Raw genomic sequence first — 15819 nt, 5'->3', positions numbered from 1 at the left:
TTGTGCAAAAATGTTTGTCAAAGTGTTAGAGGCAGACTTCAAAGCTGTACAAATTGTGATGGAAAACACTTTGAGCACCTGCGTTGATAAAATTTAAGGGCTTTTGTATTAGTATTCAGAATAAAATGTAATTGTCAATGTTATGATTGTGTTAGTAAATATAATTTTATATATAAATCAAAATAAATGTTATTATTTTCTGTCCACCTACTTTTGGACCACTCTGAATATAAGATTGTTATCCATCCATGTAAGAAGGTTTTCCATTCTTCTAATTTTGCCTAGATTTCTTGCATCACTCGACACATTATTGCCAAAGATGGAGGCAACCGAAGTTCAAGTGTGGAGCTTTCCGTGACTATCACTAATGTTCTCAACCAGCCTCCTCGATGGGAACAGGCACGATATTGGGTGTCCATCCCTGAAAATATTACTCGTGATTCAAAGATTGTGGTATGTAGTGAACCATCTGATATTCGCAACAGTACTACTATGTAGGCTTTATATACTAGTTGCACTCATTCACCTATGCACACCACAATCCTTTTTTATTAGCATAGCTCTGCAGTGAGATCAAAGCTAACACAAGCACAGCACAGCATTAGTAAGCAATGTCTCATTACAAACATATTTGCAGCAGCAGTAGTCTTCTGACAACACACTACAGCAGGATTGAATGAACCTTGTCTCATTACTGGGTTACTGCTTGAACCTCAAATCTGCAGGAGAAAAGTTAAACTCTACTGTAGGGCCACCACTGGACTAATAAAGTATTACACAATGTCAAAGTTGATATTATTGGTCTGTTTATGTAATGCATGGGAAGGCTGGATCATCCAGAAAGAGGGAGGCTATCCAATCTGTACATTATAAACCTAAAAATGCATAATTTGGAACAGGAAAATGAGTTTTCAAAAAAATAGACAATACCATTGATCTGTACACATTCCAAAAATATCGAATTACCTTTGTTGGTTTTTTAGCATTATTTGATTCAGATAAGCCAAATAGATGGTGTACAAGTAACCTCTGTATTTATTGCAGACTGTGAAAGCTACATCTCTGCTTGTTGATCCGCGAGTCACATACAATATAGAGGACGGCCTTGTGCCAGAGACAAATAATCCCATCTGCTTCTACCTGAAGCCTAACAGAGTAGATGGCTCAGCCTCCATACTTCTGTCCGAACTACTGGATTATGAAAGGACCAAGTTCTTCACCTTGAGAATCCGAGCTCAGAACGTGGCCATTGTTCCTTCAGCTTCTTTCACAACTGTTTATATCAATGTGACTGGTGAGTGGCTTTAGGGTGTAATAATGAGTCTATTCCAGTTTGCTTACAGTTTAGAAATATATACACTGCTCGAAAAAATGAAGGGAACACTTGGACATCACTATATAACTCCAAGTCATTTACACTTTGGGAATATGAATCTGTGATAGGAAGCTCAAGTTATTGTGAACCAATTTGTTGCAAATGAAAGTGACAACAGGAGCACTGGAAAGGAATAGCAAGACCACCCACCGAATGGGATCAGTTTTGCAATTAGTGGCCATAGATAATTACTTTCTCCTTATCCTCCCTAGTTGTTTTTTTCAAGAGTTTTCTATTGTTTTAGTGTCTTTGTCAATACTGGTGCCATGAGGAAGCACCTGCAGATCATTCAGATTGCACAAGTAGTCCAGCACCTACAAGATGACACATCCATACTTGTCATTGCAAGTGTCTGCTCAGTACAGTCTCAAGACCCAGTTGTTACCTGAGGAGATCCAGATAGGGCTGTAGGAGGGCATCAACCCAGCAACAGGACAGGCACCTGCTCCTTTGTGCAAGGAGTTACATGAGGTCCTGACATCCTGTTGTAGGACCTGCACAGCCCGACATGGTGCAGCTCAATTTAGATTTTGGACGAGAACACCAGAATTGGCATGTCTTCCATTGGTGCTTTGATCTCTTCACAGATAAGGGAAGGTTCACACTGAGCACACGTAACAGATGTGAAAGTCTGGAGGCGCCATAATGAATGCTATGCTGCCTTCAACATCATCCAGCATGGCTGGACTAGCCATAGCAGGGTTGACCTAGAAACAAGTATTCATGGTGCTCTGGTGGTCCTAGTCTTGGACACAATAATGAGGCTTAACAACATAGACAATTTAAAGTGCAAATCATTAGCTGACAGATGTCCTTTATTGAATTTTTGAAATGTTTCACAAATAAGATATTAGTTTTTCATGATGATATGACCCATGAAAGCAATGGAAACAGCACCATTTACAATGCAATCAGCTATAAATGAAACGAGTGCTGAAAATAGTTGTGACACACGAGTGTGGATATCAGTAAGGAGATAGTTATCACCATCTTGTCTTAGCTCCTGCTTTCTTACCTGTTGCCTAAATGATGTACTGGCCATCTTGCTATAGAGATTTCTTTCCTTTGTGTCCTTTACAGATGTCAATGACAATGTCCCGTCCTTCACTTTTTCTACTTATGAAGTGACTTTGCCAGAGGGAGCAGAGATTGGTTCGTCGATAGTAGAAGTTAGAGCTACAGATGAAGACTCTGGACTTCATGGAAAGGTCGTCTCCTGTACTAACACTATGGGGAACTTACAAGGAACAGAAGGGTCAAATATCACTTTGGGATTGTGCACTTGAGATCAACTTAAATGTGTTGTACCAAGAATATATCCCTATCTATACTGTCTTATAGAAAAGCATGATCTGCTACACTATTCCACCCTTTTTTGCAGTATACAGCCATATTCCAGCACTGTAGAGGCAAAAAGCATATTTGGCTTTTGTTGGGACATTGGCGCCCTACAGATATGCATAGCATTTCCCAGGGTGCACAGTAAGTTATTATCACAAACAAAATACGAACAGACCCTAAAATCCAACTCGCTCATACTTAGTTGCCTATATTCTGTCTTGTCCATTTGTTTAGCGTGAGGAAGACATCTGAAGGCATCTAAAGGTTCATGGTGCGTTTCCACTGATTAGCTGAAAGGCTGTTCACATCTCGGACATTTATGGATAATCCAGAGGATATGCCATAAATGTATTATAGATGTGTGACCCACATCTCGAGAATGAGACCCTGTCTTGTATCTCCTGGAATGGAGATCTCTGGGACTTTCAATATTTGGCAAACCGTCACGAAGAAGGGCGAAATGGGTGGGACCCACATCCATCAGGCATTGGTGGCATGTCATGTGGGTAAGCCAGAAATGTCAGAATTGGAAAAGCCTTTTTAAGTGATCTTTCGTTATTTATAGGTTCAATATGTGATACTGAAAGATGTCAATGAAGACTACCAACATTTTACAATAAACCCCGAGACGGGAGTGATATACACAGCAAACCTGTTTGACCGGGAGAAACAAGCTTCCTATCTAATTAAGGTTCAGTCTCGGGACTCCACAGAGTCGGCTCGGCCAGGAACACGAGGACAGCCCAACACAGGTCAGGATAGCTGCTCATCCTAGCAATTGTCATTTCCATGAATAATCATTTTCCAAACTAAAGCGATATGAAACAAGTAGTTATTCACTTATCCAATACACTAATATCATTCTTTTGTCAAACTGAATTGCGTTATGTAAAATTTGACATTAGAGTAAAGGAACCAAATGATTCACAAAGTTATTCAATGGCATAAAACTGATGTGAGTAGGAGTGTGAGTAAGGCTGGAGTCACGCTACAGCGAGATACGGCCGAGTCTCGCAGGTTAAAACCAAGCTCTGGCACCGGCACTCCAGAGCGGAGGGTGCAGCTTCATGTATTGCTATGCGGCCGCACGCTCCGCTCCGGAGTGCCGGTGCCAGAGCTTGGTTTTACCCTGCGAGACTCGGCCGTATCTCGCTGTGTGTGATCCCGGCCTAAGAGTATTAGTATGCATCTGAGTGTCTGCCTCCATTATGTGTATATTGCCATAAATGATGCATGGCACAACGCTCTGCTGGCACTATTATAGTCAATAGCCCCGTTGGCACATATGTTCTAATACCTTTTGACGGGGGGTTCAGGCACAATCCCCAACAGGACCCATGAACGTGAAGATAAGCGCAGTGTGAAAGCATGTTGAAGGATGTAGTTTTTTTCAGCAGGAAAAACAAAGACAACTGCTAGAAAAAAATGCAAGTGGCATTTGTTCATTAAATCGCTGGAATCTTGGTCTCTGTCTGTGCATTATGCTGCTCCCAGATTAGGTAGCAAAAATTGGGAGACAAATTCCCTTTAAGTGATTTTCTCCATTGAAGATGCATTTTTTGGGTGCTCAGCCTAATTGATCCTAATGGTGAAAAACTGCAGTAAAATGCTGAAAGTATTGACAAAAAATAAAAAACACCCTAGATCAAAAAAGAACAAGGAAAAAACTTCAATATGTGAATCATAAAAATGCAACACATGAATTCACTACAATATCTGAAATCTTGTACATAAAAAAATCACAGATATTGCCACATGTTCCTTGATGAATCCTCTGAAAAAACTTTGCAGCAGATTTTGTTGTGGATTAGATCCTGAATTCTATTCTATCTTGTTAAAATCTCATCTGCATTGCTATTACTGTAATATGTTGCTGGTTTTCTGCCTGAAAATTCAGATGGGATATCTTCAGAGTTTCCGGCACATGAGAATGTCCCGTAAAAGTTTATTTCTCAGTGCTGGTTTTGAGGGGGATTGCCACAACACAGGAACATGCACATAATGTCTTTATCAGATGGATTCCGGCCGGAATCTACCTAAAGTGTACCACAGGAAATGAACATAGTACACAGCATGTCCCCTACAACCCCTATACATTATCATGTCCCCCACAGACCCCTATATAGTATGATGCCTCCCACAGCTCCCTATACAGTATGATGCCTCCAGAAACCTGGGAATGGATAAAAGAAGTAAAATGTTAATAAATCGGGTGGCTTAGCTTGGAAGTCGCTCACTCTATATATTTAAGGAAAAGATGCAGGAACTACCTCAAGAAAGACAGAAAATACACCATTGGAGGTTTTCCTGAAGCGTTTTCAGCTTGGAAAACTTGGCTTAAAGACACCATAGTCACAGTGCACATACCCTCAGAACTTATTCAGACAATAGTTTTTCTCAGTTCTCTGTTTTTCACTGATAGCACTCATACCCATTATAGTCTATGGGGTAGTTCACATGTCTAACTTTTTCCTCGGATCCAGTTGTCCGCTCAAAAATCACAGGGACAAATCCGATTTTGTTCCGAGCCTCAGCTCAAACTCCCCAATGTAAGTCTATTGATCTGCGAAAATATCGGACTGTTCTCGGATGCTATCTGTATGCTCTTTTTTTGTTGGTGGAGAAACCTTCTACTTTTTTTTTCCATTTGAGAACTGATCAAACTCTGACAACACTCTGACCAAAAACGCTGATGAAACTCGGACCGTTTTTTGTGTACGTGAAAGATCACTGCCCAAAGTTGTCACAAAACAAAAAACTAAATTTTATAGATAAAACTGAAGTATGTCGCAAAAGAATAAAACCTAAACATGAAAATGACTTGTGATCTGTCTTCTCCTTAGATACGGCCTACGTGAGAATATATGTAAGTGATGTCAATGACAATGCTCCAATGTTCCCACAGCAGAGATATGAGACCAGCGTGGAAGAAGATAAGGAAGTGGGATATGTTGTCATGACCGTAAGCGCTGTTGATGAAGATGAAGGTAATATCTTTATTTAATTTGCCTTTTTAAAAAAAAATAAAAAATGTTGTCACTACATATCAAATGTCATCCAAGTGTGGCCCGTGCTGCTACCGGAAACATAGATGTCTGACAGAGTCCTTAGAGAACTCCATCATTTTCCAAACCTATGCCGAATTTTGCCGATTTTTAGGAAAAAATGCTCAGGAACCCAAACACGGATTTGAATGTGCAACTTTCGTGCCGAATTTGAGATTGGCGAATGTTTTCCAAACAAATTCGCTCATCTCTAATTATGGGGAACTTTATTATCTTTTGTGGATTGTAAGATCTTTGGTTAAAATAGTGTTACTCTACGCAGGTGCCAATGCTAATCTAAGATACCAAATCACCAGCGGGAATGACAAAGGGATCTTTGATGTGGAACCAGAGATTGGAAGAATATATATCACCCAGAGACTGAACTATGAGCAAGAAGCAAAATTTGAGCTTAGACTGGTGGCTTCGGATGGAAAGTGGGAGAATCATACCTGTGTCGTTATCAATGTGATCAATCTAAATGATGAGCCGCCTGTCTTTACACAGAGTGAATATCAGGACAGCATCGTGGAAGAAGTGACTGATCTCCCCACGTTTGTGCTGCAGGTAAACATAAAGCTCCAGATTCATCATTGGCATTTTTTTTAAGCCACTTTTCTTTTTTTGTCTTGTTGTATTCTCTGGTGTCTATTGTGCCAAATTTATAAAAAATGGCGCGTGCAGTTCATGGCGTACAAGATGGGCTTCTTCCCGTTGTTATGTTTTTAATACATTTTTTAACAAAAAGTTGCATCTTTTTTCAAAATGTCGCAAAAAAATGGTTACTTTTGGGAGTTCGTGCATAAAATCACTCCATGAGGATAATGGAGTGGAGTTGCGCCAAATTTAGTGACTTTTTAAAAAATTGCAAATAAAGAATCAGCTGAAAACATCTGGAATCAATAAACTTCGCAGAAATAAAAAAAACAAAAACAGGCAAGCACATGTAAAATAAAAATAAAAAATGCGCAAATAGCATAATGAATTTGGTGCAAACAAAAAAAGGCACAAAACTAGACAAAAAGGAGCAAAGGCAATGATGAATGGAGCCAAAGTTCTACACGTTTTAGGGAGGAAATGGAATCATTGATCTCCTTGTACTCTATTGTTGCTGGACAACTGTGTTTATAAAATATAATTTCTATTTTTTGCAGGTTTCAGCTACGGATCCTGATGAAGAAGCAGATCAAAGTGCTCTCCTATACACTTTACATGGGCAAGGTGCCAACAGTGAATTTGTCATTGACCAAATCAATGGAAAAATCTTTGTGCACAAGTCTCTAGACCGAGAACAACGCTCTACATGGCATCTCCTTGTTCTTGCCACAGATGAGAATGGTGAAGGACTGACAGGTTTTGCTGATGTGATTATTGATATTAAAGATGTAAATGACAACCCACCAATGTTCCTCTGCATGTACGATGGCTGCTTCATGGGATACATCCCAGAAAACTCGCCAGCAGATACTACAATTATGGAGATGACAGCATTAGACTTAGATGATCCAAAGTCTGGAACCAATGCCATTTTGACCTACAGAATAGTCCAAAATGTCAAGAATGAAATAAACCTTAATTTATTTGCAATTCATCCATCTACTGGCGCCATATATACTGTACTGGGTTCTTTGGATCGTGAGAAGGAGGATAGATACCTTATTGTTTTAGAAGCAAAAGATGGAGGAGGTCTAACCGCAACTGGCACTGCCACCATTCTAGTATCTGATGTGAATGACCATGCACCATTGTTCACCCAGAAGCTTTACACAGCCTTTGTTCCTGAAAGCTCTGGTATAAATAGTGAAGTGACTGTTCTACAAGCCTGGGACAACGATGAAGGAGAAAATGCAATGATGGTGTTTAGTATTATTGGAGGAGACGATGACCGCAAATTTTTTATAGAGACAGATAAAATCCATAAACGGGGCATCATTCGTCTTAGGAAAAGAATGGACTATGAAAAACCCCATGAGAGAACATTTAATCTGACAATAAAAGTAGAGGACATGGACTTCTTTAATGTTGCCTCCTGTATTATTCATGTTGAAGACTCAAATGACCATGCCCCTTTGTTCTACCCGCAGTTTTATGACATTGCCCCTTTGCCTGAAGATGTCCCAGTTGGCACAACGGTGGCTCAGATATCAGCCATAGATTTAGATTCAGGATTGAATGGTATGTTTTCTTATCACATACTGAATTCTTCAGATCCTGGTAGTCAGTTCTGTCTTGTTGGTGATGGTTACATTGTGGTCTCCAAACCATTAGACAGGGAAACATCTCCCCATCACCGGCTGGTGGTATTGGCAACAGACATGGGAAAACCAGTGCTTACAGGAAGTTCAACCATATTCTTAAGCCTTCAAGATCTCAATGACAATGCCCCTGGATTTGAAGCCCAATATAGCCCCATGATTTGGGAAAATACAGAGTATCCACATGTCGTCCAAATAAATAAGACATCAACACTGTTATACGCTACAGACAATGACACAACGGAAAATGGTCCTCCTTTTGCCTTCTATTTATTGACTGATCCACAAAACACCAATGACTTCAGTTTAAAAGACTTCCACAATGGGAGCGCCATGATTACCGCTCTGCACAGTTTTGACAGGGAATTACAAAAAGTGTTCTATTTAACAATTTTAATAACTGATAGCGGAAGTCCTCCCATGACTTCAACCAATACATTAACAATCCTAATAGGAGACAGAAACGACCATCCTCATTCTTCTGGAAACATGGATTGCATTGTCTACACTTATAAGGGTAATGCAATGTACTACTACCCATTGAAAATACTAGATAGCTAATGTTCAGCTATCTTATTTCAAGAAAATATATTTTTTGCTAAATTGATGGAAAAGGAAGTGCAGTCAAATCAGTTGTTACCTTTGAATTATCCTCTGTCCTATATCATGTTATCGGGATGGCACTGGAGCCTCCACCAATGCTGCCTCCATAACTCTTGTAGACTCATTGTACAGGGCCACATGGACATGCAGCCACCTGTCCCTCATCTGGCAGCAAGAGGGTGTGGGGTCCGGGTTTCACACATTTGTTTTTCTTAGTGGGCTCCACCTAGTACCTATCAATTCATCACGAGTAAAGTAAAAAGTGGTAAAACAACAAATCTACAAGTACACTTGTCTATGCTGATTTATCACTTTTGAAAAGTCCAAATGGTCCACCGACTCTGCCCTTAGATGTATTATATGTTAGATATATTTCTTGGATAGATATATGTTTATCCCAGGGATATCTATTATCACTCGCTGATGATTTTTCAACATAATAGGTTTCAGATTCTATATCAAGAGTTTATTACATGGTGTCTTTTATAACAGGCATACTCCCAACACTCATCCTTGGAAAAGTTCCAGCACCAGATCTAGATGACTGGGAGCACAAAATGTATTATTTGGAAAGTAAATCAAGGTAAATGCATGGTGCAAAAATAGAAATACCCTACCATTTACTGCTATATGTACACACTCCATAACATGGGGTCTACATTTATGTCAGAAAACCACTCTATATAACTTTAGTGCATGGAGAAGACATTGGGATACATGCCACAGTTCTTCCAGTGTATATTAACATCTGTGATGTGCGATACTAGCTTCTCTTGATCACCCACAGTACTCCATGTGTCCCTCTTATAATATAGCCTCCATATTTCCCTCTGAAAATATGGACAAAATATGAAAATATGGACTCCATATATTCCTCTAAGAATATGGACTCCATTTGTCCCTCTTACAGTATGACCTCCATATGTCCCTCTTACAATATGATCTCCATAAATCCCTCTTACAATATATAACCTCCATATGTCCCTCTTATAATATAACCTCCATATGTGTCTCTTACGATATTATCTCCATATGTTCCTCTTACAATATTACCTCCATATATCTCTCTTGCAATATGACCTCCATATGTCTCTCTTACAATATCACCTCCATATGTCCCTCTTATAATACGACCTCCATGTCCCTCTTACAATATGACCTCCATATGTCCCTCTTACAATATGACCTCCATGTCCCTCTTACAATATGACCTCCATATGTCCCTCTTACAATATGACCTCCATATGTCCATCTTACAATATGACCTCCATATGTCCCTCTTATAATATGACCTCCATATGTGTCTCTTATGATATGACCTCCATATTTCCCTCTTCAAAAACGACCTCCATAAGTTCCTATTACAATATGACCTCCATATATCTCTCTTACAATATAACCTCCATATATCATTCTTATAATATGACCTCCATATGTCCCTCTTACAATATAACCTCCATATGTCCCTCTTATAATATAACCTCCATATGTCCCTCTTATAATAGACCCCCATATGTCCCTCTTATAATAGACCCCCATATGTCCCTCTTATAATAGACCCCCATATGTCCCTCTTAGAATATTACCTCCATATGTCCTTCTTACAATATCCCCTCCATATGTCCCTTTTAAAATATGACCACTATATGTCCCTCTTACAATATGACCTCTATATGTCATTCTTATAATATGACCTCTATATGTCATTCTTATAATATGACCTCCATATGTCCCTCTTACAATAACATCTCTATATTTCCCTCTTATAATATGACCTCCATTTGTCCCTTTCACAATATGACCTCCTCTACATTTCCACCACATTAGCCTCTACTAGGAAAGTTCCAAAATGGTAAATGACCATACACAATTTCCCTAGAACATATCTGCTATTTGCGGAGGGAGGATTCAGATACCAGACTCACAACCACACATTACCAGTCCTGCATTTAACCTTTTTCTCATATTTTCTGTTAATGTGACAGGATCTTTTCAGTTCATGATGCATCTGGTTTACTGAGCATACGAGAAGGAGCCATACCTGGTGTTTATAAGGTGAGGGTCAGAGTGACGGATGGAGTATGGCCGGACGTGGTCTCCATTATTAAGGTTGTACTGATTGCTATAACCGAAGAAGATACCAACAATGCTATTGCCATAAGATTAAGAGGTAAGTCCACCTGTAGTCCTACAATACAAACATTAAGTAAAGGATGGGAGCAGACATGATCACCATAAGGGTCATTGCGAGAAGGTATGTTCTTCTCTATGTAACATATCTACAGACACACTACAGTTGCAGGTGCGACCAGGACCCATAGTTCAGGCTGATGTTGTCTGTGGCAGAGCATCCAATGTCATGACTCTAATGGCTTCCTTACACAATAGACTAAATTCCACTGAACTTGGTGATATCGGCAGGATTGGCCGTTCGACAGTTTAATTCGTTTGTGGTCCTCCCAACTTTCCCTCAACAGATGATGTTGCTGGAGAGAAGTATTTGACAATGGCGGAGTCTGGAGGCGGTTGTCTAACAGAGACCACAGGAGCATATTTTACCATTAAACCTTAGCGCACTCTCATTAGTTCTCCAGTGACAGTCGATTGACCCGGTGGCTTATATCCATACAGCCCTCCACCTCCATAGTCAGCTTTGCAGTACAGTACAGGCAAGGAGGCCTGCCTAGCACCTTCCATTACCCACTGGCACAGACCACCTACTGACCCAGCATGCAATTCACACCCTATATCTCTGTCAGTCAAGAGGTTCTGCAGCATCCTTTCTTCATCCCTGTTCTGCATCACTTGAGATGTATTCAGAGCTTGTTGAGATGCTCCGGAGAGGATATTGGATGATGTATCCTTCTCAAAACGTTAATTTAGGGGATTGGAACTAAACCATAGAGCACCGAACAGGCACTTGCTAATCATTTGATGTGTATGGTAGCTGATCCATTCTTCACTGGTATTATTTGGAGAAGTTTGAACTCAAATATATATATCCATCTTAGATCTGTAGATTTACACTGTAGGTTACATATTAAAAAAAGTTAATCAAAAGAAATTGGAAAATCTATTTCATTTTATTCCATTAATTTGAATGGAGGATGCTTTGCTATTTCTTCCTGTTGATCCAGGTATCAGCGCAGAACAATTTATAGCTCAGACACAAGGTGTGAAAATCAGTAAATATGAGCAGATGAAGACTCTCCTGACAGAAATCCTATCCTGTGCAGAAGATGATGTCCAGCTTTTCAGTGTACTGAATGTTCCTGGTCTGTCCAACTTTACAGACATTTGGATATCCATTTCCAGACCGCCCTATCACCAGCCTGGAAAGTTGAATGGAATTGTTGCTCTGCATCGGGACAAGGTCTTACATAAATTTTGTATCTAAGTTCATGACTCTCTGTTTTTTTGCCATTTTGGTATATTTCATGTACATAGATTGGTGTGATCGCTATACTAAAAGATTCCATATTCTCCACAGTTAGAATCGGCATTGGGCATCCAGGTGACTCAGATTGGAGAAGAGGAGTGCAGGAATGCACAGTGTAGCCACAAGGCGGGATGTGTCATTAGAAACCTATATAAACATGTCCCAACGATGATCAGAACTGACAACGTCTCCTTTGGGTCAGTGACTGTTGCAACATATTTCCAATGTTCCTGTGCTTCTCGGGAGAATGAACACCTTTCCTGCTCCTCATATCTCACCAATCCTTGTCTGAATGGGGGTACCTGTGTGGACACGGAGCTCGGATATAGGTAACGTATGGAAATCTGGAAAACTGACAGTTTCTTGGATTATATGATTGCTAAATAGAGATTGGCTATGAACCCTGGATGGCGGGTTCAGACGAATAGTTAAAAAAAAGTTTGGGCTCGGGTTCTGACGCTTTGCCCGGCTCTTCCCACTTGTCACGTGGCGGTTGATGTCACCTTTGTAACATCAAACCCACTACTTAGTAACGGAGGGGTGTCTATAAGACATAGGATAATTACTAATCCTATACTTATATTGTAAATAAATACACAGTCAGAATAAAGCCTTTTATTTGAAATAAAAAAACACACTTTTCCGTTTTTATTTAGAAATAACAAACACAGTTATACTCACCTAACGCCCATTCCATTGAAGCCCTCATCTCCTGTAAAAATCATAAAATAATAAACAACAAAATTACTTAATGCCTAATTGCACTGAAGCCAATGTCTCCTGTAAAAAAAACAAAGATAAAAAACAACCATATCCCTCATCTGTCCATGTTCTGTCCCATTCCATAATCCATGTCTGGGGATAAACAGTTTTCTGCCTGAACGGTGCCAAAATCTGACCGTCCAGGCTGAGAACCGCGGGTGAATGAGCTGCTGCAAGCTCGGCCTCAGTGACTAGTGATAAAGTCATCAGGGTTATCGCTGGTCACTCAAGCTGTGTTCCCAGCTGGGTCCCTGAACTAAGGTGACCTCGGTGAGATCATAGCTAGCACAGTGAGGAAAAATCTCACGGTGCAGCTCTGAGCTCAGAGAATTCACTGGGAGAAATGTGAAATTAGGCAAAGCAAAGCTCGTTAAATGGTGGATAATGAGTTTTATGATTGGTACTTTCAATAGTTGGCAGTAGAGTTCAAGTACTCTTCCTCTCTGAAAAGGCAAATTGAATGAAATCGAAAGAATTGACCATATGATTATACATTGCATTAATTCATGTGAATGGTAGAAATCACTATTTGATATGGTCAAGTATGTCAGTCTTGGCATGGTTATGGTGTGAAAGTGCAGTAAGACTTGACAAACTCTCCTGCTTCCCAATCTGCCCCATCCCTCCTCGTTATGTTTTTCATGCACAAACAGCAGCATGTCCGGTAGTTGACTCACTGGTCAAATGCCTCAACCAACCTAAATTGGTATTCCAGTTGCAAGAAGTTATCACCTAATTCAATTTGAAGACATTTTCTCTAATCAATGAGATAGCATTTTTGGAGAGAGCCAAGTTCGGTGCTCTCTTAGCTCTAGTAGTCCCACAGAGAGTGAATGGAGCATGGGTGAAGATGTGCACTGCCACTCTGTTCAGAGGGTGAACAAAAGAGCACCACAACAGCAATAGGTTGGGGTCTCAGTGCTCAGCTGTTGGACCCAAACTGAATGAAAAAAAATGTACAAAAAGAGAGAGGGGGAGGGTTGGAAGTATAGATGGATCCATTGCTGTAATCAGAAACCAGTGGGTGCCGTATCTGCTGGTGATAGAAGAAAATAAATTAGGGTAGTTTCCGGCACAGAATTACTTAATAATGTCCTATCTCTCCGATAAAACTTCCTAACAACACTAAAGCACACAAAAGATGGTACAATAACCGTCACCTCAAAGAAGCAATCACATCCATACTAGATCAAATAATCTTTTATTGAGAAATTATAACAAAAAAGTTAAAAATAGCCACATATTCAAAATCTCACCATATTATAACCCTAAGGAGGGTAAACAACCGGCATATTTGGATAGACAATTAAAAGGAGTAAAGGTGGCTCTATAATTAAGTGTTCCTTCACTGGGTTTAAACACGTAAAAATCTTAATGAATAATTCAGGTGCTGAATAGCATCCTAGTTACTCACAATTGCATATTATCACCTAGTATTGTACTAAAAGGATTATTTAGGTGCTAAAAAGCATCCTAATCGCTCACTGCTGCAGATAAACATAAAGCAATTGCACGTAATGTAATACAGTATATAAAGTGATTTACACCTCTTGTATAAAAAAGTAAATAACTATCCGGCACTTGTGTGCTTTAGTTTCCAGCACAACCAGCTGGATAAAAACTGTACGTTTATTAAATCAAGTTAAAAGTTAAAAACCTCAACACCTTACTCATTTCTGGTGCACTAAGATGGCCTTCATTTTCCTCTGTATAGCGGCAATAATGCTTACACTGTTGGGAAAATGTACCATTGCTCATGAAATTAATGTTTTGTAATATTGGCGGTCTCATTTGTTTGTCAGGTGTGCATGTTCTCCTGCTTTCCATGGACCAGAATGTCAGCAAACAAAACACTCATTTTCAGGGCAAGGCTTTGCCTGGTTCCCTCCAATGTTTCTCTGCTTTGAGAGTCAGATCTCCCTGGATTTCATCAGTGAAGAAGCTGATGGTCTTCTTCTCTACAATGGTCCTATGGCATCCAAAAACCACGGGGAGTCAGAAGATTTCATTGCAGTAGGTGAGACTGTTATACATGGACATTTCCTGGTCATTTGTGGTTGCAAGGGCTCCACGGTGCACCATCTGCGTGGCCAAGGTCTCAGTGAAAAAATATATTATTTTATGTATAACTAAAATAGTGAAATCTATCTTGCAGGGATAATTCATCCCCCTAAATAATTGTATGAGTGATTTTATTTCCGTTTTTTACTTCCTTTTAAGAGAGGATAATGTGACAATAATTGATACCATACTGTACTGTATGGTGGAGATAATAATGGACAGCTCTTATTTTCTATCCTATTCTATATAAGCATGTATCTGTGTGTTTCATACAGAGCTTCAACATGGATCTCCTTTCTTGGCTATTAACCATGGCTCCGGATCTCTCCTCCTGAAATTCAACAAGAAGTGGAATGTGTCCGATCGCCAGTGGCATAACATAAAGATCCTGAGTAATGGAAAGGTATAAAACACTCACGCATCCCTTTATTATACTCACAGCGCGTCTTTTATACCAACACACAAACTGCCTCTTATAGTGGAATAATATAGAGATGAGAACGAAGATTTGAGGATTTGGTTAAACTTTGGAATTTATCAAATTCCAAGTAAATTGCTCAGATTAGAGCCCAATGTTTTATAAAAGTCCTCCATCTCTGACCGGCAGCTTTCTTCCTGTTAGGGCTCATTCAGACGAGCGTATTAAACATCAGTGTGCTGTCCGTATGTAAGGCGGAGAAAGTACGGACAGAACAAGGACCTGAGCATGAATGTTTTTACAAAGGCACTGATCGGCACGCAAGCAGTTTCAGCAGGCACTACTCTGATCCATACTTCTGATCAAATTCACCCATTATAGGTATGCAAAAAAAAGGAACACATACAGGTTACCATCCGCACGTCATGTATTGTTTCACGGATCCATTGCAATTATTAACTTCGGAAAATGTATTTGGCCTTTTATTACTTATTAAATTGTTCATGTAAAAAACAGATGCC

At 39.8% G+C, this 15819-nt stretch overlaps 1 protein-coding gene across 1 annotated transcript in view; it reads left to right on the top strand.

Annotated features, from left to right (window-relative positions):
- LOC138643437 (neural-cadherin-like) overlaps window positions 1-15819 on the top strand; it is a 108677-nt gene that overhangs the window by 34258 nt on the left and 58600 nt on the right. The window contains 13 exon segments of the mRNA XM_069732349.1: window positions 286-453; window positions 1045-1294; window positions 2456-2583; window positions 3282-3468; window positions 5560-5703; window positions 6044-6327; window positions 6915-8532; window positions 9111-9201; window positions 10604-10788; window positions 11756-11991; window positions 12109-12386; window positions 14622-14836; window positions 15156-15283. Coding sequence (XP_069588450.1) covers window positions 286-453; window positions 1045-1294; window positions 2456-2583; window positions 3282-3468; window positions 5560-5703; window positions 6044-6327; window positions 6915-8532; window positions 9111-9201; window positions 10604-10788; window positions 11756-11991; window positions 12109-12386; window positions 14622-14836; window positions 15156-15283 — 3912 coding nt within the window.

This window comes from Ranitomeya imitator, chromosome 6 (genome assembly GCF_032444005.1).
Source record: "Ranitomeya imitator isolate aRanImi1 chromosome 6, aRanImi1.pri, whole genome shotgun sequence".
NCBI classification, from domain to species: domain Eukaryota; kingdom Metazoa; phylum Chordata; class Amphibia; order Anura; family Dendrobatidae; genus Ranitomeya; species Ranitomeya imitator.
This window is presented reverse-complemented; position numbering and strand designations above follow the sequence as displayed.